At 42.6% G+C, this 23842-nt stretch overlaps 1 protein-coding gene across 4 annotated transcripts in view; it reads right to left on the bottom strand.

The window, feature by feature from the left end:
- Scyl2 (SCY1 like pseudokinase 2) overlaps positions 1 to 23842 on the bottom strand; it is a 49449-nt gene that overhangs the window by 10453 nt on the left and 15154 nt on the right. For 3 of the 4 annotated variants that reach the window (XM_048418164.3, XM_048418163.3, XM_048418166.3), the window contains 12 exons: positions 21218 to 21375; positions 17706 to 17850; positions 16270 to 16419; positions 15047 to 15268; positions 13916 to 14032; positions 13074 to 13199; positions 11949 to 12125; positions 9097 to 9219; positions 7931 to 8044; positions 6041 to 6173; positions 5184 to 5302; positions 3348 to 3448 (listed from right to left, as the gene is read on the bottom strand). In XM_048418164.3, the coding sequence (XP_048274121.3) occupies positions 3348 to 3448; positions 5184 to 5302; positions 6041 to 6173; positions 7931 to 8044; positions 9097 to 9219; positions 11949 to 12125; positions 13074 to 13199; positions 13916 to 14032; positions 15047 to 15268; positions 16270 to 16419; positions 17706 to 17850; positions 21218 to 21375 (1685 nt within the window). The remainder of the gene's footprint in view (positions 1 to 3347; positions 3449 to 5183; positions 5303 to 6040; positions 6174 to 7930; positions 8045 to 9096; positions 9220 to 11948; positions 12126 to 13073; positions 13200 to 13915; positions 14033 to 15046; positions 15269 to 16269; positions 16420 to 17705; positions 17851 to 21217; positions 21376 to 23842) is intronic. The other variant, XM_048418167.3, reaches the window with a different exon arrangement.

Here is a 23842-nt window from a genome sequence, read left to right as displayed (position 1 = left end):
TTCTGTCCTGTCTGTGAAGGCACTGCAGTGACAGATGGCTGGCCTGTTCTGGGGTAGAAACAGTCTCTACCATTTGGGGCCCATGTATGGGAGATGTCCTGCACAGGGGTACCCCAAACCTCCTACTGTTTTGACTGCAGGCTATTTTCAGAGGATGTCTTAGTCTTTGGGTCTCTGGCTAATGGCTTGTGAATGGGTACTTCCAGGAACAAGCTTGCTCCCCAAACACCCTATAAAATTTATCCAAACTGGGGCTGAGCTACCCTAGCCAGGTTCCTGAGCTCTGCATCCCTGCCCCCTTCTCCTTCTGCTGTCCCTAGTCTTTCCTGAATGCTCACTCTTAGCTCTGCCTGTGTTCCCCAGCTTAAGCTGCAACCTGCTGTATCCTCCACATGGCCCAGCCCCTCTGACGCTCCTCCTCTGTTCCTGCGGTGCCTTCTCCATGCTCTGGGCAGCAGGCTGCCCCAACCTGGTAAGAGCTGCCTTATCACCATAAATCACCTTTCATTCTTATGGTTTCTTTCTACCTTCAGGATTTTTAAGTGGGTCAGCTGACAGTCTCCTGGGAAAAGTTCTGTTCATCTGTCAGAGCGCATGTACAAATAATGTAGCTACAGAATGCTTGTTTTAAAATCTGTAAAACTTGTAACTCCAGATTACAACTGCTCTGGAAAAATATAAACACATGGATAGCTGCTATTTTCAGTTGAGGTCAAAACAAAAACCTCAGCACCATCTTTACTAAGGGCACCCACCTGTGTGCACTGGCCCCACCATGGAGTTATTCCGCTCCATTATACTCTGGTTTATGATATGTATCTATGTAACTCCTGTCCTATCCTATAACAATGCTGATTTACTGAGATATTAAAGGTGCACCTCTACATTCATGTATAGAAATAAATTTTGCTGGCAGACAGATTTTGCAACTTAAGAGTAACCCTTGGTACTGACTTAAAGCACTAATTTGTTTACAACACCAAACTTGGTTTTGCCTTGCACAGGTTAAACTTACGCTCTAGGTCTCTGGACAACCGAAAACTAGAGACTAAAATACTTCTAATCTTCCTGCCTCTACTGACATTGGCATGCTGTAACTAACTGGGTAAACTGTTATCCAAATTTAACTTATATGTCTAATTAAAAAATACAAGACAGGTAAAGGTACCCTGATTCTCATGTGCATACTCTAAGAGTATGGTATTTAATAAAGAAAACTCCTTATGATAGAGACATGCTAGCTCCTGCAGCATCCTGTAGCTCCGACAAGAAGTAACATGGCCAAAGCACTTCCTCCTAGAAGCTCTGGATGTGGCAAAGCCACCCACACAGCAGAAAGCTGCCTTTCACCTCATCAGCTGCCTTGTCCCTGCCTGGAATGAACAACAGAACACTGGGGATCGGACGTCTCATCCTGCCGAGACAGGTAGACTGAACCCAACCCAACAGGAAAATCTGCAGGACTCCTGCGCTTAGTAACTAAAGGCAAGTACTACTACTGAGACTGCTGTTCGCCAAAGACCATGGAAAGACTTGGGATGACTTGGGTAGCTGGAAAAGCTGTCTAACTTCTGTCCATTTACTTCTCCCTCTCTGATCTGTCTGATGACTAGGATATTGGTAACATATTACTTCATTAGTTAAGTTTACCGCTAAAAATACAGACAGGTGAGCTTCTTTCGCAGGATTAACAGGTTTCAGATGTAACTTCGGAGGTTCAAAAATTTAAATTTCCTCTGGTTGTTCTAAAAATGTTCTTACCTTTTAACCCATAGCTTTTGCTATGACACCAAGATGTAAATCCGTTCCAGTTGTTCTACAGACACCTGCAGGTTCCTGCACAGGCCTACCCTCCTGCCTGGGCCAAGGCCAACCTGCAGAGGGTTCTCCAGATAACGGCAGCACCTGCACCAGCTCTGGAACTTCACCATTGGTACCACCTCTCCAGGCTCAAATGGGCAGCTACCAGCAACTAAAGTCTAGTTCAAAGGGCAAACCTGCTCTCGCGTGTCACTTCCCTTGCCTCTCCTCACAACCAGGCACTTCACTCCTCTCTGGCAGTTAATCACCCCTCACCGCTAATAACAGTCTATTTCTTCTCCTAGCAGCCTGCCCTCTCATTCTCTCAAGGAAATGATGCCTAACTTCTCCAGAATGGTATCAAACTAGATGTTTCTCCACCCACATCTCCTGCTGAGCATGAGTCCACCAACTACCAACTCCCGCACCCCCCACACACACCGTCCCATGGCCGTAGGAAGTAGCCAGACTTGAACCTGCGCCCTTATACCCGAAGAAAATGGAATATTCAGGTGGAGGCTAGAAGACCCCAAACCCCTACCCCTGGAGTTGCCTCAGACTAGACTCCACATTCCAGAAAGCCCACCATGGGTGGCTCTACCCCAGAGGGCATTAAAAGCCTCCATCTCCTGGATTCCCCTTGGGGTCTCCTGGGGTCACCCAGGAGTGCTCTGCTCAGAATAAACTTGGATTTATTAATTACATCAGCAGTGGAGGATTCCCATTTACCAAGAATTAAACTCAACACAAACCAACTCAAGTCTTCACCTTCCTGGGACAGAAGCTACAGAGTATCTATGGGGGACCTGCTCATGATCCCAACAACCTGCTGATTTCCGGATGTTTGGGGGATAACCCCTGTGTTTTACACAGCGTGAACCCCCGTGTTTTACACAGGGTGAACTCCTGTGTTTTACACGGGGTGAGCTCCTGTGTTTTACACGGGGTGAGCTCCTGTGTTTTACACGGGGTGAGCGCCTGTGTTTTACACGGCGTGAGCTCCTGTGTTTTACACTTGGGCAAACGCTGCAAACCTTTGACTAGAATAAAATAGCAGCTCCTATGAGCAACTTCCATCTCTGTCTTCTGAATGCCAGCGTTTTCTGTAGTGAGTCTGAAAAGACCCTCTAAAAATAGACAAATGCTCAAGTACTGCAGGCTTCCGTATCCCTCGGGCTAGAGAAGAGATGAAGAAATCCTTGCAGTAGGACTTCCCAGATTCCAAAGACACCTACATCCTTGTTCTTGGTGTTCGGCACCCAGCATTGACTATGCCACTGGCTGACGCCAACAACATATTTTCTCAGAAACAAAGTTTTCCTCATGTAGATAAAGTGCTAAGATCACTTCATATTCCATATCTGCACTCTGTTTTCAACAGCATCCCGTTTTAATGAATTTCTAACTACTAATCTATTGGAAAATTTTTAAATGCATCACATATAAGCAAATGAAAAATCCATCCATCTTCCTCCTGAGTGGTCTGGACAAGCAGTCCCGAGCTGCCCTGGCAGCAATGCCGGCAGGCCGCGTGCACAGCTGCTCACCTCTGCTGCTCCTGCATCATGTGAAGCTGCTCCAGCTTAGTCCTGTGCTCAGACTCCAGTCTGCTCAGCATCTCCTTTATGACGGCAATGAAAGAGCTAAACTGGCATGGTAAGAGACAGAGATGGTGAGGGTGTGACCAATCACGACAACTCCATCAGTTAATACTAACGGCCTGCACTCTCCCCGTGGAATGGGACTCACAGCACCAGACACAGCGCAGTTCATTTAAACTAAGAATACCAAAGCGTTCAGTCTTTTGTATGGAGGGGCAGTGTGGCCGATAAAGCTTTTAGGTTCTGATATTTTAAATTTTATTTCCCGTGTATGAATGTTTTGTCCTCACACATGTATGTGCACCGTGTGCATGGTGGTATCCACAGATCAAAAGGGCATCAGAGCCCCTGAATCCGATGGTTATGAACTACCATGTGGGTACAAAGAACCAAACTCAGTTCCTCTACAAGAGCAACAAGTGCTATCTCTCCAGTTCCCTGGAAATGTTTTATAACATCCTCAATCAGACAGAGAAAATGATGAAAACTCAGAAACTGTTCTGGGTATATTCCTCTTCATAGTCAGGGTCTCCCATCTGCCAGCCCTATCCTGACAGCTAAGGTAAACAGGAAGCATTAAATCTAGGAGCAGAGGGCCAGTGCTCTGCCCGTTAAGAGCTCTTCTCCAATGCTCAACCCTTCCTCCCCCAGCTCGCCATTCTTCATCGCTGTTACTCACTTTCCCGCCCGCCTACCACAGGTCCTTAATTAAACAATAATTTGACTCAGTCTTTCACATGCTCCATTAGACACCAGGCTCCTACCGTCCTCTTTTGATTCCATTTCTCTTCCTGGCACTGCATTACGACTGGGCTATAATGAAGAATAAGGAGAACACCCAGCCTCAAGGAAGTTATATTTGCCACAATCGCAGTGCACACACAGCTGTGAAAACTACAGCAATAGGGGTGTGCAGAAACATAATTCTGTAGTAACTTTTCTACACACATTTCCCCTGTGCTCAAACATTTACCACATCTTCACAGCTCAATACCTAAAGCAAATAGGTATTCACGTCTGTCCCTTGTCATCTTACTTTATCTCCTCAGTCCCCTGTCACTGAACTATCCCTTCTTTGTAGCAGGCAGGCTCCTAATTCTCCCCTCCTTTCTACTATTTATGTCACTGTATGCTCGCCGATGATGAGTATGGGAAGACCAAGGTAAGAGGCCATCACTTCCTTTAGGACATAACAAGACCCTGACTTCAGACTGGCAAAACAAGGCTGCTGTCTGGGAGAGAACTATGTGTACAGAATTGATAGCAGCAGCTGGCTAACATATAGCTAAGACTAAGACCCTCAGCCCAATAGCCCAAAAGAAGCCAAATCCTACAACAACCATTTAAAAAAACTAAGAAGCAGATGAGTGCCCAGAGGGACCTTCAAATGAGACCCAAGGTCTCAAGTACAGCACGGTAAGAAACTCTCATTCTGGAACAAATTCAACTAAGCCAAGTCCTGGTGTGGCTGATCCATAGAAAATGTACTATTAGTAAGTAAGCATTGCTTAAAAATACTAAAACATTTGTGTATGGTAACTTTTTTATGTAGCAATAATATCCAAACACAGACTGTCATTTTGCTCATATCAACACACGACCCCAAATTTAAAGTAGATGCAATACTCATCACCTCTTCCAATGAGGCCTTTGATGACTATCCTTCTACTCCATAACCTTTATTAACTCTGTGGCACTTTTGGCCACCTATATTTGTAATATAATACAAGCACACAATGTGAGTAGCAAAAAGAAAATCAAATACACATAAAACATTCCTACCTGATTGAGGTTAAGATTGTTTTCGATACTCAGGGGAATGAGATGAGGCAATACTTTTCCAGCCAGCTGCTCTTTGGTGATGCCCAGTTTCTTATGAGTGAAAGTACACTTATAGATACCTGCGGGGAGACAGCAATGAGCGTCAGGAACTGGCACCAAGTGCACAGAAACATGAACTTACTGTATCTATAAAAAGCCTTTGCAAAGGGTATGGCACAGATGCCGCCCTCTTATATTGAGGATGCTCTCTTCCATGTGGACCACAGAGACTCGGCAGCACCACCAGTCCAGGTGTATAAATACCATGGCATATTTATCCTGCGCTCTTTTGGTTTGAGAGCACACTTACTAACAACACAAAACTAAAGGCTTGGTTACAATAACCCAGCAACCAGGTTACAGAACAATTCCTTACCCTGAAAACATCTACTTCAGACCTCCATTTCAAGATGTTTAAATACAGACACAGAGAAGAGTAGAGGCTACACTTTCACTTCTGACAGTCAAACTCAGCACAGCAGGTTTGCCTCTTTCTACTACTTTAGAGAAGTAAGCTGCACACGATCACATCAACCCACATCATCTTACTTCTCCCCGCTCCCCCATGCTGGGAATCAAATGCCCATGGCCATGAGTCAAGCGCTCTCTTATGGACCAGCCTTCTAGTACATAAATGTCAGAGTCTACTTCTCTTGTTGTTAAATAGAGAAAAGTTTGCATTATGGCATTTATCTAATAACTCTACAACTGTATAATGTTATATACATAAAAATGAAGTGCAATGGCTTTATAGAATGAGCATTTTACTAAACACTATTAAGGTTAAGATGATACCAAATGGCATTAAGTTCAGCTACCTAGAATCCCCATGAGGACCGCAGGCTCCTTGGAGGGAATCTGTTGTAAGAAGGGTAGGATATCATCAAGTACAAACCACTTATCCAAGTACTCCAAAATCTTGCCTAAACAGACTAATGAATTCACACGAACCTATTAAAAAAGATAAATTGTATGTAAATTTGTCAGAAGTTTCTATGGCATAAAATGAAATACTTCAGTATAAATTTACTCTTCAAATAGACACATACTAAAAATCTCAATAAAAACAGGTTTAATAAAGTAGTCAGTATAAGCATGGCATTACTAACGTAAGAAATTTGATGGGCGGTGGTGGCCCAGCCCTAGAGACACAGAGGCAGGTGATTTTAGGTTCCCAGCCAGCCTGGTCTACAGAGTGAGTTTCAGAATAGCCAGGGCTACACATATCAACAAAACTCCAGTCTAAAAAACTAAGCAGAAAATAAATCTATTGAATAATAGTTGCACAGGAAAATGAAGATTTTTCTATTTCTTCAACTACTTTCTCAAATTTAAGCACAGAATAATGTAAATTCAAAATACTATCTAAATGTTTAACGTGTTCTCAGAGTCAGTTTATTAGAGTGAAGAACTAATGCATCTACTGGACATAAATTAATAGTGCTGGTTTAATTTTATTTTCCTTTAATGTAGAAAATATTAGATAAATCACAAATATACCTCTTGAGACGTTGTACTTAGCTATGTTCTGTTTTTCTTCGTTTTTAGGCAATTTTAATCAATGATTTATGGTTTTGGCATTTCCTAGTTCAAACTGCCAGACGCTAGAGAATAAGTCTATAAATACACCACGGAAATTCCTCTCAGCCACTCAAAGGCAAGCTAGAAGCACTGAAAGTCCCATCTAAAATGCATTTTTAAAAGTGAGATATGAAATGCAAATCCATTTCAGAATTACTATTCTAACTGCATCCCCGGTACGTCCTCATAAGACCCTGTCCTGCAGGACCAGGGTCCGTTAGCGTTTTCAGAAGACACAGACGTCAGGGCACTCATGCAGATCACCAAGTGTCTGTGCACTCTACATTCGCTTACCCCACACGTTTAGAGAGCTGAAGTAGAATAAATACTTTAAGGTTTGTGTTAGCGTAAATTTATAACGGCATAAATAAAGCATTAAGTTTTCTGAAATGGCATTTTAAAAACTGAAATTTTACCGCCTATTTTGACAAGTCAGCCCTAACATCAGGACGCCCTAGAAGTCTTAGGACAGCCTCAAGGCCATGGGCGGTCAGCCACAGGATCAGAGTAAAGCCCATTTCAGTCTGCGCTCGCGCTTCAGTGATGATGCTTCTCCTCCTTCGCTCAGTATCCTGCCCACATCTCTGAGCCTTTCCACAGAAGCACCGACTGACATGGACTGCAGTCTAGTTCCACAGGAGCACCGACTGACATGGCCTGGAGTCTAGCACACTACTTCTGTGGTTTTGTCTCATTCGCACACCGTAAGAAAAAGACGGATGAGGATTTCCAATGATCAAGCTTTATAAAAGACAAATTTATTAGGTTCTGGGAAATATAAATGTCATTAAGGGCCGAAAAGAGAGTTCAGCAGGTAAAGGAGCTGCCAAACTGACCGTGTGAGTTCGAACCCTGCAGCTATGTGGTTGAAGGAGAGAACCAACTCACACAAACTGTCTTGACTTCCACATGTTCACTCAAACACATGTATGAATGCATGCATGATCACACATGCAAAGGGCAAATACATGTAAAAATAATTAAGTTAGATGAAAAATGTAAAATACTATATGTTGGTCACCTATAACTAAGGCAAAGTCCACAGATGAACCAGAAGCTGGTTATTATTCAATGGGAAAATGCAGCCAACTTAGCAGTGAGAGACAAACATTACTGTAACTACTTACAGCAAGGGAAGATGTTTGTAAACAGGCATTTTTAATTCTTGGAATCAAAGCATTTTTCATGGATGGGTAGTCTATGAGATTTGCAAAAGTTGGGATGATGTTCAGACAGAGTTCCTATTGGAAAACAAACTGATCAGTGTCCAGGGAAGGCTCTCAGCTCCGCTCACACACTCAGCTAGTAGCCACAGTATACACGAACTTCCATATGTGCTCACACACTCAGCTAGTAGCCACAGTATACACGAACTTCCTTATGCTTTACAAAGTCCTGACAATAAAAAAAAAAAAATAGCTACGATCACTTGAAAAACGACATGGCTCCACAGGGCCTGTGGTAGTAGTGTTCAAGAGGCTGTAACTACAATAGTTCTGTACTGTTTTTGCTTTCCCTTGAGACATGGTCTTTATGTAGCCCAGGCTGGCCTAGTCTGCAGCCCTCCTACTGGGATTGCAGGCCAGCACCCCCCATTGTACAGGGCTCCGACTCTAGAGAGCTGAAAAGCAGAGGTGAGCACAGCTCCTGCTTATCCTCTGAGTAATTATAAGGAGAAAAAAATTCAACCTTACTCTTAAATAAACTTAGAGGAAGATAAAAATGAATTAAAAAATGTGATTTTAAATACATGGTAGAAGCAGATGTATACAAGGCAGTACAAACCTACAGTCCCAGCCACAGTGTTTTTGAGACAGGGTATCACATAGCCCAGGCTAGCCTTGAATTCCTGCAGGTGCTGGGAGAGTCCAGAACAGGTATTAGATCCCCTAGAGCTGGAGTTACAGGCAGTTGTGAGCAGCCTGACATGGGGGCCAGGAACCTAACTTGTGTCCTCTGGAAGAGGTGTTGGGGGGTGGCATACATCTTAATTCCAGCACTTAGGAGGCACGAGTAGATGGAGCTCTGTGAACAGGTCCAGCCTGGGCTACACAATAAGGCCATCTTTGAACAAACAAACAGTACCTGCTCTTAACCTTTGAGCCATCTCCCCAGCCCTCCTTTAGCTACAAGTCAATACAGACTGACAACAGTGAGTCAGTGGGGTAATGAGAGAAATATATTAACTATTGAGCGTACACAGAATGTTAAGATTTAATTTTATAATATACCTTACTATTTCTTTCTCCTGCCTTAAGACCATCATGAAGGAAAATCAAATCAGACACTGTACCTGGATCTGAATGGAAGGTGCCTCCAGAGCCCTGTAGACCATGGGCAGCACACTGTTCTTTATCTCATCAGGAGGGGTTTTGGTTAGGAGCAAATCCATTTTTTGTAGAAAAATTAACAAAATCTGTGAGAGAAAAGGGAAGATGTATTAAAATTCTACAATCTTTGAGAAAATCAATATATGCCAAAATGTAGTGTTTTCAGAAGAATAAGTTGTGTATTATGACACTCACCATGTTGCTAGCCTGAAGGCATGGAAGACAAAAAACACAGGCATCAAGTCTCTTACATTTCTCTAAGCACAACCCTAACTTTTCACCTTACTTAAATAAAGCGAGCTACCAACTTGTCTACAGTAACACAGTAACACAGGACTTCACTACAAGTTCCAACTATCCAGAAAGCTACTGCGCTTAAAAAAATAAAATAAAAGCCAAAGAGAAGCAAAGTTAGATGTTTCAAAGGGGAAATTTTATCTCTCAGTTTCTATGAAACTATAGAAATGAAAAGATCTGTAAGGAAAAATTCTAGAAATAAACATTTTTAATTGTTCCTAATCTTTTTTTTTCCTAGCTGCCTCTACATACTTAAATTGTAAGAAACAAACCAAAATACTTAGGTGAGATGTTTTTTAATTATTTACTTTTATGTGTATGAGTGTTTGGCCTGCAAATGTCTGCGACTACACAGAGGCCAGGAAGCAGCACCGGAGTCACGAATGGCTGAGAGCTGCCATGTGGGTGCTGGGAACTGAACCCAGGTCCTCTGGAAGAGCAGCCATTCTCAGCTGCTGGGCCACCTCTCCAAGTTCCAGAACACTTAATTTTGCCAATGCTCAATTAAAATTTTCAGGAGGGCTTATTAACTGAAACCATGAGAGGGAGAGAACACCAGGTTACCTGGGATGATGATGTTGCCTTTAAGAGCAACTTAAAGGCTAAGGTTGATTTGGACCACAATCCCATGTTCAATGTGGGAGACAAGGCGGTGGGAATCTGAAGTAACTGGAGATGCAAACTCACAGGTGCACACACACACACACACACCTTCCCCACCCCGACACCCACACTCCTCACTCGCTCCCTCTACTTGCCAGTGCTCAGCTCTCTCCTGCAAGCACGGCCATGGGACAACCTGACCTGGACAATTACACAGTGAGAGTCTCTTCTCAGGAGATCCTGCACAGTATGCGGCCAACAACCAAACCTCACCAACATACAAAGAAAGGGGTCAAATGGGAACTGAGATCATGTGTCATGGGATTTTATCATGGTGGATGAACAATTAGGCAGTATGATGCCCAACCTTTCCTCTGGACACTGTGACAACTGTCAGGGAGCCCTACTTTAAAGCTTATGGCTCTGTGACCATCCCTGGCTGGGGGATGAGCCACAAGAATTGGCAGCATGCCTGACAACACATGCCTTTAGTCATAGCACTTAGGAGGCAGAGGCAGGTGAATCTTAGTAACTTTGCAGTTAGCCTGGGCTACATATTGAGTGCCAAGCAAGTTAGAGCTACACGGTGCAATCCCTCTCAGAAAAAGAGGAGTAGGGACGAGGGATAGCAGGGGGATGAAAGAGAAGGAGAATCGCTCAAGCGCATGCTAGTCAAAGATGTCATAATGATATGGAACATCTTATATGCTCATTTTTATAAATTAAAAATTAAATCCTCATTTTCAAGGGAAGAACTATAAAGAATCACAATCCATTACACCAGACTGATAACAGCTGACTACTAAGCTCCCATCACCCAGCAGTAGAAACACCTAATGATATTCAGCATGTGCCAACAACTCTGCATTTGAGAAATGGGGATAAAAAGCGTTCAGATGAGAATGACCAATACAGAGTTCTAGACAGGAGACAAACCCAGATTCTAATCCAGGTATGTAACCCCAGTGTTCTTAAACTCAGGACAACTCTGCTTCTGACAAATACATACCGTAACAAACCTATATAATTTATTTCACTTGACACATACACCTTACATAGAGAATTTGCATTTTTTCACACGCATACACTGAATATATACATTCATTATTTCCATGATGCTTTACACTTTTTCCTCTTTAATGAAAGTTTATTAGCAAGAAAATAAAGAGAAACAAATGACACAAATCCTCTGCAAATTAACTACTGGAGAGCAAACCGAACAAAAATACCTCAAACTAGAAATATGAGTATTATTTTACCAAACTGCTACCTTTCGATAGGAACAGTGTGACACAAGCAAAGCTTGATTGCAATTTGTTTTCTAAATCAAAGATTTATGTAAAGTCACAGATATTCATTTACTAAGTTTAATCACAATCTTGGCAACGATTCAAATGTATATAAAGTAGTTTTCTGTCTAGTGAAACAAAATCTAATACACTTACCTCAATTTTTTAAACATTTAAAAATTTCTATTTTTTTATTTACTGTATATGGGTGTCTTGCCTGAATGTATGCCTGTGTTGGCTCCTGGAGTCCAGGCTTCGATCCACTAGGACAGGAGCTACAGATGGTATGAGCCACCATGTGGGAGCTGAGAACCAACCCTAGGTCCTCGAGAGATGGGCTCTTAAGTGCTAACCCATTTCTCTAGTCCCTACTTACCCATTTTTTATTTTGTTTTGTTGAGATTGGGTTTCTCTGTGCATCCCTGGCTGTCCTGAAACTCACTCTGTAGACCAGGCAGGCCTTGAACTCACAGAGATCCCCCTGCCTCTGCCTCCCGAGTGCTGGGATTAAAGCTGTGCCACCTGGCTATTTACTCCATTTTTAAAAGCTCAAGCTGCCACTGGTTTGCTTTCAGTGGTAGTCATGACCACTGGAACTGTGTGACACTCAGAAGCGTGGAACGTACCTGCACTGGCTCCTGCTGCTTAAACACAGGACCAAGTTCAGGCAGAATTAATCTGACATATTCTTCTTTGGTGCACTCCTCAGCAATCAGTAAAACATTGGGTAAAACAAAAGGTACCATATCAGGGTTTACAAATTCTGAAGTCAAACAAGGCAAAATTCTCTGTACGATGACACGCTGAAAGGAAAAATGAAAAATTCATAAAAAACAGAAGTATTTCAGGACTTTAAAGTGACCATAAAGTTCATGGCTGAAGCTGAAATATTTTTTAGAGAAAAATAAGACTCTGTTGCTAGTTACAACAAGACAAACAGCACAGGCCCAACATATCCCAAATAAAACAGGATACACGATCACACCACCTTAGCAAATCTCTAACTAGTGCTCATGGGTAGTGTTCTTCCTCTCAATCCTGTCACTACTTATGATTCCTGCCGCCTAGCTAAAGCATTACCCCGACTTTCTAACTGGTAATCCACAGGTGGCAACCACGCCTGTTAGTGTAAAGGCCTTGGGAGGAAGGGCGACGTTTCTGTTATCTGTCCACTCTCCAAACCACCTCAGTCAGGGCACATAGACACTGGCTGTGATTGGAGACGCTCTGGGATTAATAGCTTTGCAAACAACATCTTCATTAATATCCACCGACTATTTTTGTTCTGTCCTTAAGATGGGACCTCACTACACAATCTGGCTAGTCAAGAACTCAAGAGACCCACGGCCCTGCCTCCCAGGTCCTGGGAAGTGTGTGCTACCAGACCCGGCCTCTTCACCATCTTTTACACTATTTTACATTCCTTGTTTAGTAAGTCAGAGTTAAGAGTAAAGGAACTGGGAAGGCTGCACCAACACCAGTGCACTCTGTAACTGCTGCTGAGGCATGAGCTCCACCACGGCTGGTCATGGACATCTTTTTGGACACGATGTCCACCACAGGTAGCACCCTAATTTTGAAAATCCTTTGATTGTTGGAAAATAACTAAGCTTTGGCTTTAGCTTGCAGTACATTACTGTCATATCTGTCCCTTGGGTAAAGTTGTTTCGCATCTTTGGAGGAGTGGTTTATTATAGTAAGTAAAACATGAACAAAAATCTCCTGACTACGTAAATAAATTGACAGCAAACCTTGGGCAGCTTTGGCAGAACCTTCGGCAATCCTTTGAAGAACTGGGATTTCTGAAGATTATCTCTTTGGAATAAGGTATCAAAATACTGAAGTGTGACTGCACCAACATCATCGAAGAAGGGAATCTATAAGTATGGAAGTCAGTTACTTTTATAACTATCCAGTTAAAATCACTCATAGCTAAAATTACCACAACAAAGTGAAAACTTATTCAGAAACATTTGGCGATATTCTAAACAGTACATTTAAAAAAATTCTAACGAGAAAACTCCAAATAAGAAATTAACTTTTCCGAATCACCAGCACTTGTGAGTCAGCTGTGCACTAACATGATTTATAAACTACGGAGAATTTCAAACAGCTTCAAAGCTGGGGCTGGAAAGATGGCTCAGCGGCTAAGAGCATGTGTTGCCTTCCTGGGGACAGGAGTTAAACTGCCAGCATAAACATTGGGCAACTTCTGCAATTATACACATATACCTTCACACGGACACACACAAATACACCATTAGAAATATATAAATAAAATGTCTAAAAATAAAATATCTCAGAAGCATGATGGGTACTCACTATCTAAGCTAAAGGCAATGCTTTGACTTTTCTGGGCATTTAGAATGTCTGCCTCCCTAATGGTGACTTTCAGGATCTCTGATCATTTGAAATCTTAATTTTCTTCACCAAATATACATAAACTATTTAGCTATTAAAAGCTGAAGTTTTAATACATTCTAAACACAAAGCACATCTAAGGACAAAATTATGCATTTTAAGGTTCTTCTATTTGCCTTTTCTCAACTTTAGTTTTGTCCGTCATCTGACGCAAACGCCTGGGGGCACTCACTTTTGTCATCTGATCCGCGTCGGGTCTCACAGTTGGGGTCACATTTAGCAAGAGTTTGACATGCTCACGAACTTCCTCAGGTATACTTGTAAGTGAACTAGATCCTAAACGGCTCAACTATTCAAAAGAACAAATATACGTGAGTAGAGAACATTCAAAAACGCTACAAACCCTTTCTACGCAGTCAGTTAACTGCACAAATACTATTCTTCTGACATAATTAAAAAGTCTTTAATACTCGAAAGTGTTTCCATTTCTAAAGTAAATGGGCAGTATTTTACATAGTCTAGTAAACACTATGATGAGGGCTGTGAGCAATACTATGACAGTAATACTAGGAGGAAACAAGCTTTTAATAAGCTTTATACAAATTACTTTAACTGAATTGATTTTACACAAACTTGAAGTTCTCATTTCTATTAGGAAACTTCTGCAGTTGTGATTGCCTACAAAAGAACACACAACTTCAAGGCAGTCAGCATTCATTCCAGTATGTGGAAGAAAGACTCGGAAGACCTCGCCGCCCCTTGCTGAGGAACTACTGACAGCTGTTGGGAAAGACAGGTCTGGTCTCAGGACATGGCCGACATGTCTGTAACATGCCAGTGGATGAGCACACACCCTCGAGTTTAGCACAAACTAAACTTGATAGGTTATTAAAACCCAAAAAAGGAACATGAGCTGGGAGGGCAGCTGGGAAGACGGGGTGGATTTTGGGAGATTCAGGGAAGGAAAGGGATAAGAGATCAAAACACATGAGCACATAAATCCTTTTTTTTTTTTTTTTTTTTTGCTATTGGAGACAGGGTTTCTCTGTGTAGCCCTGGCTGTCCTGGAACTCACTCTGTAGGTCAGGCTGGCCTCGAACTCACAGAGATCCACCCTGCTCCCCTCCCGAGTACTGGGATTAAAGAAGTGTACCACAGCGCCCGGCTGAGATTCTTTAAAGATTTAATAAAGATTTTTTTCTTGGCTTTTCAAGATAGGGTTTCTCTGTATCTTTGGAGCCTCTCCTGGAACTAGCTCTTGTAGACTAGGCTGGCAAGATTATTTAATTTTCAGAGGAATTTTCTGTCTGCATTTTTGAATGTAGCCAGGAGGCATTGCAAACAAGTCCTGGCAGGCAAATACCTGGTCCAGCTGCCGACTGAAGCTCCTGTAAATGTCCTGCTTGTTGACCTCAAACACAGGCTTCCCCCTATTAAAGACGGCGTAGATAACAGCTCCTAGAGAGTACATGTCGCTGGCCGTCTCACAGCTCACGGAGAGGATGTACTCAGGAGCCAGGTACTCCGGATTTGGAAGACACAGTGACGGTAAGTTTGGGTCCCACTCTTTACAAGGAAACTTGGGCTGTAAGAAGACAGAAACAGGATGACAGTTTAGAACATTAACAGCAAACCACTACAGGCTGCAGCTATCTTTAAATTTCATTAACCCGGACAGGTGTGGTGGCGCACACCTTTCATCCCAGCACTCAGGAGGCAGAGGATCTCTGTATGTTCAGGCCAGACTGGTCTGCACAATGAGTTCTAAGACAGTCAGGGTTATGTAGAAAGAACCTGTTTCTAAAAATAAAACAACAGCAAAAATTGGTATTGAATCAAGCAAATGAAAATGCTAAAATTCCCAAATCAAAAAATCTCGAAAATGGAAGCACCGAACATCTGAGCTGTACTTGGTGCCCTAGCACAGTCTATGGAGCCAATCAATGCAGAGCGTGGCTGGCCTACAGCAGCGTTTCTAAGTACGACCGCACAGGTGTCCTGACGCACAGGAACAGAGGGTGGAGCTCACATCCAGGCTGCACACTCAGCACACACCTAAACCCACTGTTTCCATAGCACACTGAGTCGCTGTAAGGATTAAATAGGTAATGCACAGAAGGCCTTAGCAAATAAAAAGGAAGAGGGCACTAAACAGAACACAATATCTGCATTATGAAATTGTCAAAGAACAAATTCAATCAATTTTTAAATTAATAAAATCCCTAATAAATGTCAGCACACTGTTACTGCCCCTGTGATTCCTAAGGAAGACCCCATATTCTCACAGCAGGCACACAGTGTTAAAAGTCACAAAATCAGTTTGTATATTTGGATTCCAAAGAAAGAAATTCCTATTTAACTAAGATGACCCTTTGCTCAAGACATCTACAGAATCAATCATCCAGAAAACACTCTCGGGCACAACCTATACTAGGAGGTTTCTCGCTAGACAGGGAGATATACCAGTCAGTACACCATCACCACGTCTCACACTTCAGCAGACTATGTGACATTTTCTAGTCCACTGTGGATATGATCATAGAGTTCCACGATTTAAAAAAATCCAAACATCAGCAGTGTCATTACCTCTTGTTCAGAAGGATTGCTTGATGATACACAAAAATCAAAACCCATTATTTTCCAGGCTCCACTTTTATTCAAAATTATGTTTTCAGGAGTTACATTTCCATGAACCATTTTCACACTGCTATGCAAAAATGACAATCCTTCAGAAACCTGGTAGTGAAAAAGAAAACTCTTGAAAAGAAATGAACACAACATCTGCTGTTCTCGTAGTCAGTTAGCAATCAAACTAGTGAGGGAAGTCTTGAAGAAAACTGATAAACAACTCTCTATAAAGAAGTTTCTCTCTTAGCTGGGGGTGGGGCACACACCTTTACTCCCAGCACCCTGGGAGGTCATGCCAGCATTTAAAACTGTCCCCAGAAGTCATAGGTAAATCAGTGAAAATTCCACTGCCAGTCGTAGGGTAGTCTCCTTTGAGCTGCTGGTCAAAGAGGACCCCCCAAAATATAAGTAACTGCCACTGCTGACTGCTCATCAGAACTAGATGGTAAGACTTTACTGTAGAAGATAACACATGTCTGACCTCCAGACATAGGGAAATCAAGCTGGTACCACACTTGCATCTGACCTGCTGGCTGCGCACCAACGTTCCCGAAAGTGCCATGCAAGGCGCTGTGGAAAGGAGCATCAGTGGCCTCGGCTGTGGACCACACCCTGGAGGGCCAATGTGCACCGGTGCAGCAGCGACGAGTCTGCTATGGGGGACCAACCGCTTTCTGACCAGAACGGAGCCAGCTCCATAGAAAGAAATTCACTTACAATGCTGTAAATCTGGTCAAAAGCCTATGGCTAGTGAGGCTGTAGTCCCTAGTAGGGAGGACAACACTGTTCTGTTAAACAGACAGAAGGACCTGTCAAACTGCCCTCTAAAGTACTTTGTCTGTGTCCACTGATGAATACATCTGTCACCTTCAGTCAGAAGGTTCTCTACAGTTGGCAGTGTCGGCTGCAGAGACTCGCAGCCACTATGATTACCTGCACAAGACTGTCCGCATTCACCACAGGGTGAACAGGGACATCCCCAATCTCCCCTACCAATTACAGGCAGTTTAATGTCTGCCGAGAGTGGGAGAGACATTTTCTTCATTGATGCAGTCACTGGTAAGGTCCCCGGCTTCTGTAAGTGACCCTAAATAAACTCACTCTGTCACTAAAGAACTACTTTAACACAGAAGAAAGCCTAGAGCAAAGAACTGGAGAGACAACTCAGCAGTTAAGAGCAATGGTGGCCCTGGATTCAATTCTCAGCACCCACATGGCGGCTCTCAACCACCTGTAACTCAGGCTCCAGGGGATCTGATGCCCTCCTCTGGGCTATGTGTGGTGCACGCATTTCTGCAGGTGTTAAACGGGAGGATCAGCAGCAGGGAGGTGACAAGGAGCCCTGGAAGAACAACAGGATCAAAGCACATTATTAAATACATAAAAATGCATACCTGAAGCAAGCCATACTTCGTTTCTACATCATAAAGTTTATAATCCTTAATGTCTGGAGATATTGAAGAGGGTAGATTTTCCCAGTTACCAAGAACATTGGCTAAACTGGCAAAAACTGGTTCTGTACAAAACGCCAAGCAATCCCTGTTTCAAAGAAAAAAGGAGTTACTATTATTTTCACATATTATAAAAATTAAATACATATGAAATAGTAAATAATCTATCAAATATCAGTAAGAGATTGTGGTTTATAAGCCAGCATGATTATGACACCCTCAGCCAATGAAGCCACGTCTACACACAAATCACACTGGACACACTGTTTATCTTTTAAACCAAGCTCTGTTTACAGTCTATGTACAGTCTACTTTACATTCAAAAGTCAGAGGAGACAAGTATCTCAATTTTGTTTGTAAATGATTGACTGAAAACAAACAAACAAAAGACTCAAAAACTGTTTCCTGAAACCTACTCTGCACTTACCTGTCAGGCTGGAATTCTCAGCATAAGCTCAGAAAAGGCTGCAGCTTCCTCACAGGTCCGGGAGGCAGGCACCCGCCTCTCTTCAACCAAACAGCTTCCTTTTATCTCTTGTGCCCATCATTTTGAAAGGATTCAACAGTTTTCAAGTTTTAATTACTGTTTTCTTGATTTATTAAATCTTAATGGTCACACAATGTTTCCACGGATACCAACAGTCTGTTCCCATGTCAGAAAATGTTACCACAGATACCAACAGTCTGTGCCCATGTCAGAGAATGTTACCACGGATACCAACAGTCTGTGCCCATGTCAGAGAACGTTACCACGGATACCAACAGTCTGTGCCCATGTCAGAGAACGTTACCACGGATACCAACGGTCTGTGCCCATGTCAGAGAACGTTACCACGGATACCAACAGTCTGTGCCCATGTCAGAGAATGTTACCACAGATACCAACAGTCTGTGCCCATGTCAGAGAACGTTACCACGGATACCAACAGTCTGTGCCCATGTCAGAGAACGTTACCATGGATACCAACAGTCTGTGCCCATGTCAGAGAACGTTACCATGGATACCAACAGTCTGTGCCCATGTCAGAGAACGTTACCATGGATACCAACAGTCTGTGCCCATGTCAGAGAACGTTACCATGGATACCAACAGTCTGTGCCCATGTCAGAGAACGTTACCATGGATACCAACAGTCTGTGCCCATGTCAGAGAATGTTACCATGGATACCAACAGTCTGTGCCCATGTCAGAGAACGTTACCATGGATACCAACAGTCTGTGCCCATGTCAGAGAATGTTACCATGGATACCAACAGTCTGTGGCCATGACATTGATCACCTCAAGCTTGGAAGACAGTTAAGATCGTGCCCCAAGCCCTGGCTTTCCTGTCTCTTATCTTGGTGATGCTGTACATCGTCTGAGTCTCACTTTGTCCATCTGTAAAGCAGTGCTAAGAGATGCCCCCTGGAAGGTTCCGGTAAGAACCAAGAGATAATCATGCAAAACACAAGGCAGAACACCACCATCTGGTGTGCATGCTCAACAAATGCAGCACTGCCATTGTCATAATCCCCAGGGCCCAGCATTTTAGGTCTTTGTCTATGGGCTTAGCAACGAGAACCTGCAAAGTGCCAAGGCCGAATCAGGCCTCCGTTCCCAGACGCCAGCTATTTAACAGCAGCCACACAGACTTGTCTCACATGTCTGCAAGATGCTGCTTACCTTCTTCTGGTCTGAATCTAAAAAATGCGGACGCTAAACCCATCATCTTACTCTTAATACTTTATTTAAAAGGAAGTTATTTTTCTAGTTAAAGTGTCCCTCCTCCTATCATTAATGCTTTCTGCAATTTTTAATAGGTAATCTCTGAATTGTGTCTCTTCCTGATGGCAAATAAATCCCTAACTTTGAGGCCAGCAAGATGGCTCAACAGGTGGAACTTGTCATGCAAGTTCCTGATTTCACTTTGACCCAAGTTCAATTTCTAGAACTCACATAATGGTGGAAGGAGGAAACTGATTTCACAAAATTGCTCTCTGACCCACACATACACATGCATGAATGCACACACACACACACACACACACACACACAGAGGCACATACACACATGCACCATGACATGTGTGCCCACATACATACATCACATACACCCAAGTTAATACAAGAAAGTTTAAGCTCCTAATTCTAGACTGTCTAAATCACTAGACGAGCAGCTATGGGGATAGAGCACAGTAAAGCATACTGCCCCTTCTTGTCTCGAGAAACTTCAAACGTATTATGAGATATAAGACAAACGGATCACATTCACAAAGACATTTCTATAATAAGAAACAAATATAATAAAAAACAAAGACATTTCTATAATAAGAGATGTGAGCACGCGTCTTGGTAGGTACAACACAGTACAGTACACAGACAGACAGAGCATGCACAGGCTCAGGAACCAAGCTGCTAACCCCAGGTCTGTATCCAAGCCAGATTTAAACAGGATGTCCAGCCCTCTGCTCTGTATAATGATGCAGTTTACATGAAGTAAGGGATGCAGAGCATCTCGCACAGTCATACACACAGTAAATGTCTGTGCCACTGTTTGGGTAGAGAGAGTTCCTGAGGATTTCCAACGAGGAACTTTCAGAAACATCACATATAAAACCAACAAAAGCAAAACTGACTCAGCTGAAGGGAGACGGGAAGCTTGGTGCCCTCTACTGGCCTGCTCCTGCCTTATCCTTAACATCCTAAAGGGCACAGACCACAAGGAGTTGACAATTTAAGACAATGGGCTAAGGAGGAGGGAAGAAACAAGTTTGAATAACTGATTATAAATAATGTAGAAAAAAAATGCAAAGCTAGGGTATCTAAAAGACTGGTCCAGTCAAGATGTCTATATCTTATTTTCTGATTATCTCAGCAACATTTCCGAAGCTTTAGGTGAAATGGATGCTAAAATAACTGAGGGCTACAGACGGACATACTGGGCAGAATGCCTAGAACAGCACTGACACAGATGTAAAAGTGATCACCAAATAATTAACGAAAAGGAGATTGGAAATTCCAGTCAAATGGCAGGACCATCTACTTTCAGGAAGTGACTGCTTCTAGTTCTCTTGGATCTGCTGTGACTGCTGCAGACAATTACAGACCCGTGACAACATGAAAGGTGCTGACTCCATCATACACACGCAGAGGCTGCACAGAGGACCAGGCTCTGTTCCCAGCACCACACAGTGACACACAGCCACCATTAACTCCACTTCCAAGGTGACACCCCCTCTGGCTTCTGCGGGCTGGCTGCATGCACACAGTGCACACAAACTCGCAGGCAAACACACATACATATGAAAATAAATAGACACATGTATGTACAATAATATCAGCTTTAGGATAATAAATGATCCATAAGATCTCAACACATTTCAAGAAATTTTGTTGATAATATTTGAAACAGACCAAATAGTTATTTTTAACTATTTATTCAGGACATTTCCTGTAGGAATTTTCAAAATTTTACCTTGACTCTTCTAAGGGATGCTGGACAGTAAGAAGTCGAGGGTGGCGTAGCCGGGTGAGCTGTTGGACTCCTCGTTTTAAAGAATCGATGATTTGATCCTTTTCAAATTTTTGGTATTTGTCAATCAGCTTTTTATCAAAAACAAAAACAGCCACTTCCTAATTAAAAAAAAATTAAGTAGCCAATTTTATTAGGAAATATATGAAAGCAGTAAAATCATATCTACGTGCCCTAACAGTCTATAAACAAATAACTAATGCCATGGAAATTCTAGCAATATTGCAATAATATACCCATCCAAAAGCTAAGTAAATAAAGATAAAAAAATCTAAATATATTTAGAAGTATAAGACCCCACGTCCTTACATAAGGAAAACATAGGAAAATCCCCATCTTGAAACTGTGTTATAATACACACACACCAACTCTGTACCACTCATTTCCTCTACACAGTACTCTTAAACAAAAAATGTTTTAAAGTTCCTAAAAATTCAAATTACTGTTCATAATAACTTTGCAGTATTAAATTTATTGAAGAGTCTTATACAACCCAGGCTATGCAGCTTAAGGAGGCCTCTACTTGAAGGGTGCGGGAGCTACAGCCCGCATCACACCAGCCATGCAACAAAGCCCTGAAAGGACCTTTACAGAGACAGGTTCTCATCAGGGACAATTAGCTACCAAAGCCCCACTGGGTGGGGAGCTTTTACTGGAGAGTGACCCGTCCTCCTCCTCTCCCTGTCCTCTACAGCAGTCACTGACAGCACCAGCTCAAGAGCTGCTTCCTCACTTCTCTAGAACTATTAACAGTCTTTTTCATTTTTTAGTTACACACACACACACACACACCACTAAAGCCTACATCCTCTTTGCCATATTCTTATTTTTCTCAGGCACACAAGGAAATCTCTTCTATATTTACACTATCTTTCTACGCCATCAACAGGTGACGGGCACTCCAGAAAGCTGAAAGCAAACTGGCATAGACCAGCAGGTGTTTGCTAAGACTCTCTGAACAAAGATTTTGAGTAAGTCTTTAAAGTCCCCTCAAAAGCCTCAAATTAAACTGTGTGTGCCACCCAACCCACTCATCTGTCTCTTCTAATTATTTTCTAGGTTTTTGGTTTTTGCTTAGCTATTGGATTACTGCTTTTACAAGTTAGTCTGAAAACCTCCTCATCTCAAGACTTCATTGAAAAATTCCAAATCAATAGTTTTCTCAACTATAAGTTGATGCTCTGCAAACGCAGATAAGTAGATTAAGTGTTGGGAATAATGAGTCCTGGCCTTCAGCTGCTCTTCCCTACTAGAGCCTTCTAATGGAAGTGACTAAAAGCTGTGCTTTGCCTAGAGGATCAGAGGATGGGATTTTCACCTGTTGGCCATTGACTAAAGGGTGTTTAGGCCTCCACGATGCTATTAAAGATGGGTCTTTGTACCAGTGATTGGAGGTCCGTGTGTCGGTCTGTCTCTGCGTAAGTATTCTCAACCTCCAGCCCCTCTCCCGAAGCTCACAAACTGGGGTCTAGTGCATAGAGCACAGACCGGGGCCATGGTGTGCGGCAATTAAGGACTTTAGGGAATGAAGGACTTAAAGAGTTGACATAGAAATGACAACCTAGTAACTCCAAGCACTTGGAAATCGTGACATGTACCATTATAAAATAGGACACAGCACTCAATATTTATACAAATTCAGACCAGAGTTTTGAGAAAATTTCCCTCCAAAAACCAGCTGCCGTTGAAGAAGCTTCTGAGGAGGAAAGGGGACGATTTGATCACTGAAGAACAAGTAACAACACCATAGGAAGAAAGAACCTCCGTCCCTGACACTACAGACATTCAATACTGGGCATCTTGGCATACCACTGACTTAACGCCAACATGTACACTTTGTTTCTTTTCTACTGTAAGTACCCATGTTCTGCTAATGCCCATCTGATCAATGCTATACACCTATCAATGATCTTCACATTCATAATCAATAGCATCTGTAAAAAAATACAGATACGCCTTATCTTGTCAGTTTAGTAGGGGGCATTAATACATTAGGATTGTGTAAAATGTTATGATAGAAATCTAATGCCACTCCAATGTCAGAGACATTTAACATCCAAAAATGTAACTACCAGTGGTTAAGGGTCCAATTGCCAGGGCCAGTAAGATGGCTCTGTGGTTAAGGACACCTGTCTCTAAACCTCTCAATCTCGAGCCCGGTCCCTGGGGCCAAGGGTGGAAGAACAGAACGGTCACAACATGTCCTCTGACCTGTACTGTGTGCCCACATTCACTGTCTGTCACCCTCCCTCTAAGCAAATATAACTTTTTAAAATTTTTTAAAGAATCCAATTTCTTGAAGCATCCAAGTCCAAACTGGAAGAGCACTTCTGCCACTTCTCACACTGACCGTGAACTCAAACCCCGGATCTTGTTGTTCTCAAACCACAGCGCTGCAAAAGGAAGTCAGGTAAGGAATAAACTTAGGCAACAAGCCCTCTAGCTAAAGTTGCAGGCATCAGTCTACCAAAGGTTGAACAAATAAAGGGTTTCTCATGTCAGCTGATTAATTACAGAAACAGGCAACGTTTGCAGCTATGTGCCAAGTACTGGGCTAAATCCTTCTCA

The sequence above is a fragment of the Myodes glareolus genome, chromosome 26 (assembly GCF_982192425.1).
Source record: "Myodes glareolus chromosome 26, mMyoGla1.1, whole genome shotgun sequence".
Taxonomy (NCBI): Eukaryota; Metazoa; Chordata; class Mammalia; order Rodentia; family Cricetidae; genus Myodes; species Myodes glareolus.
This window is presented reverse-complemented; position numbering and strand designations above follow the sequence as displayed.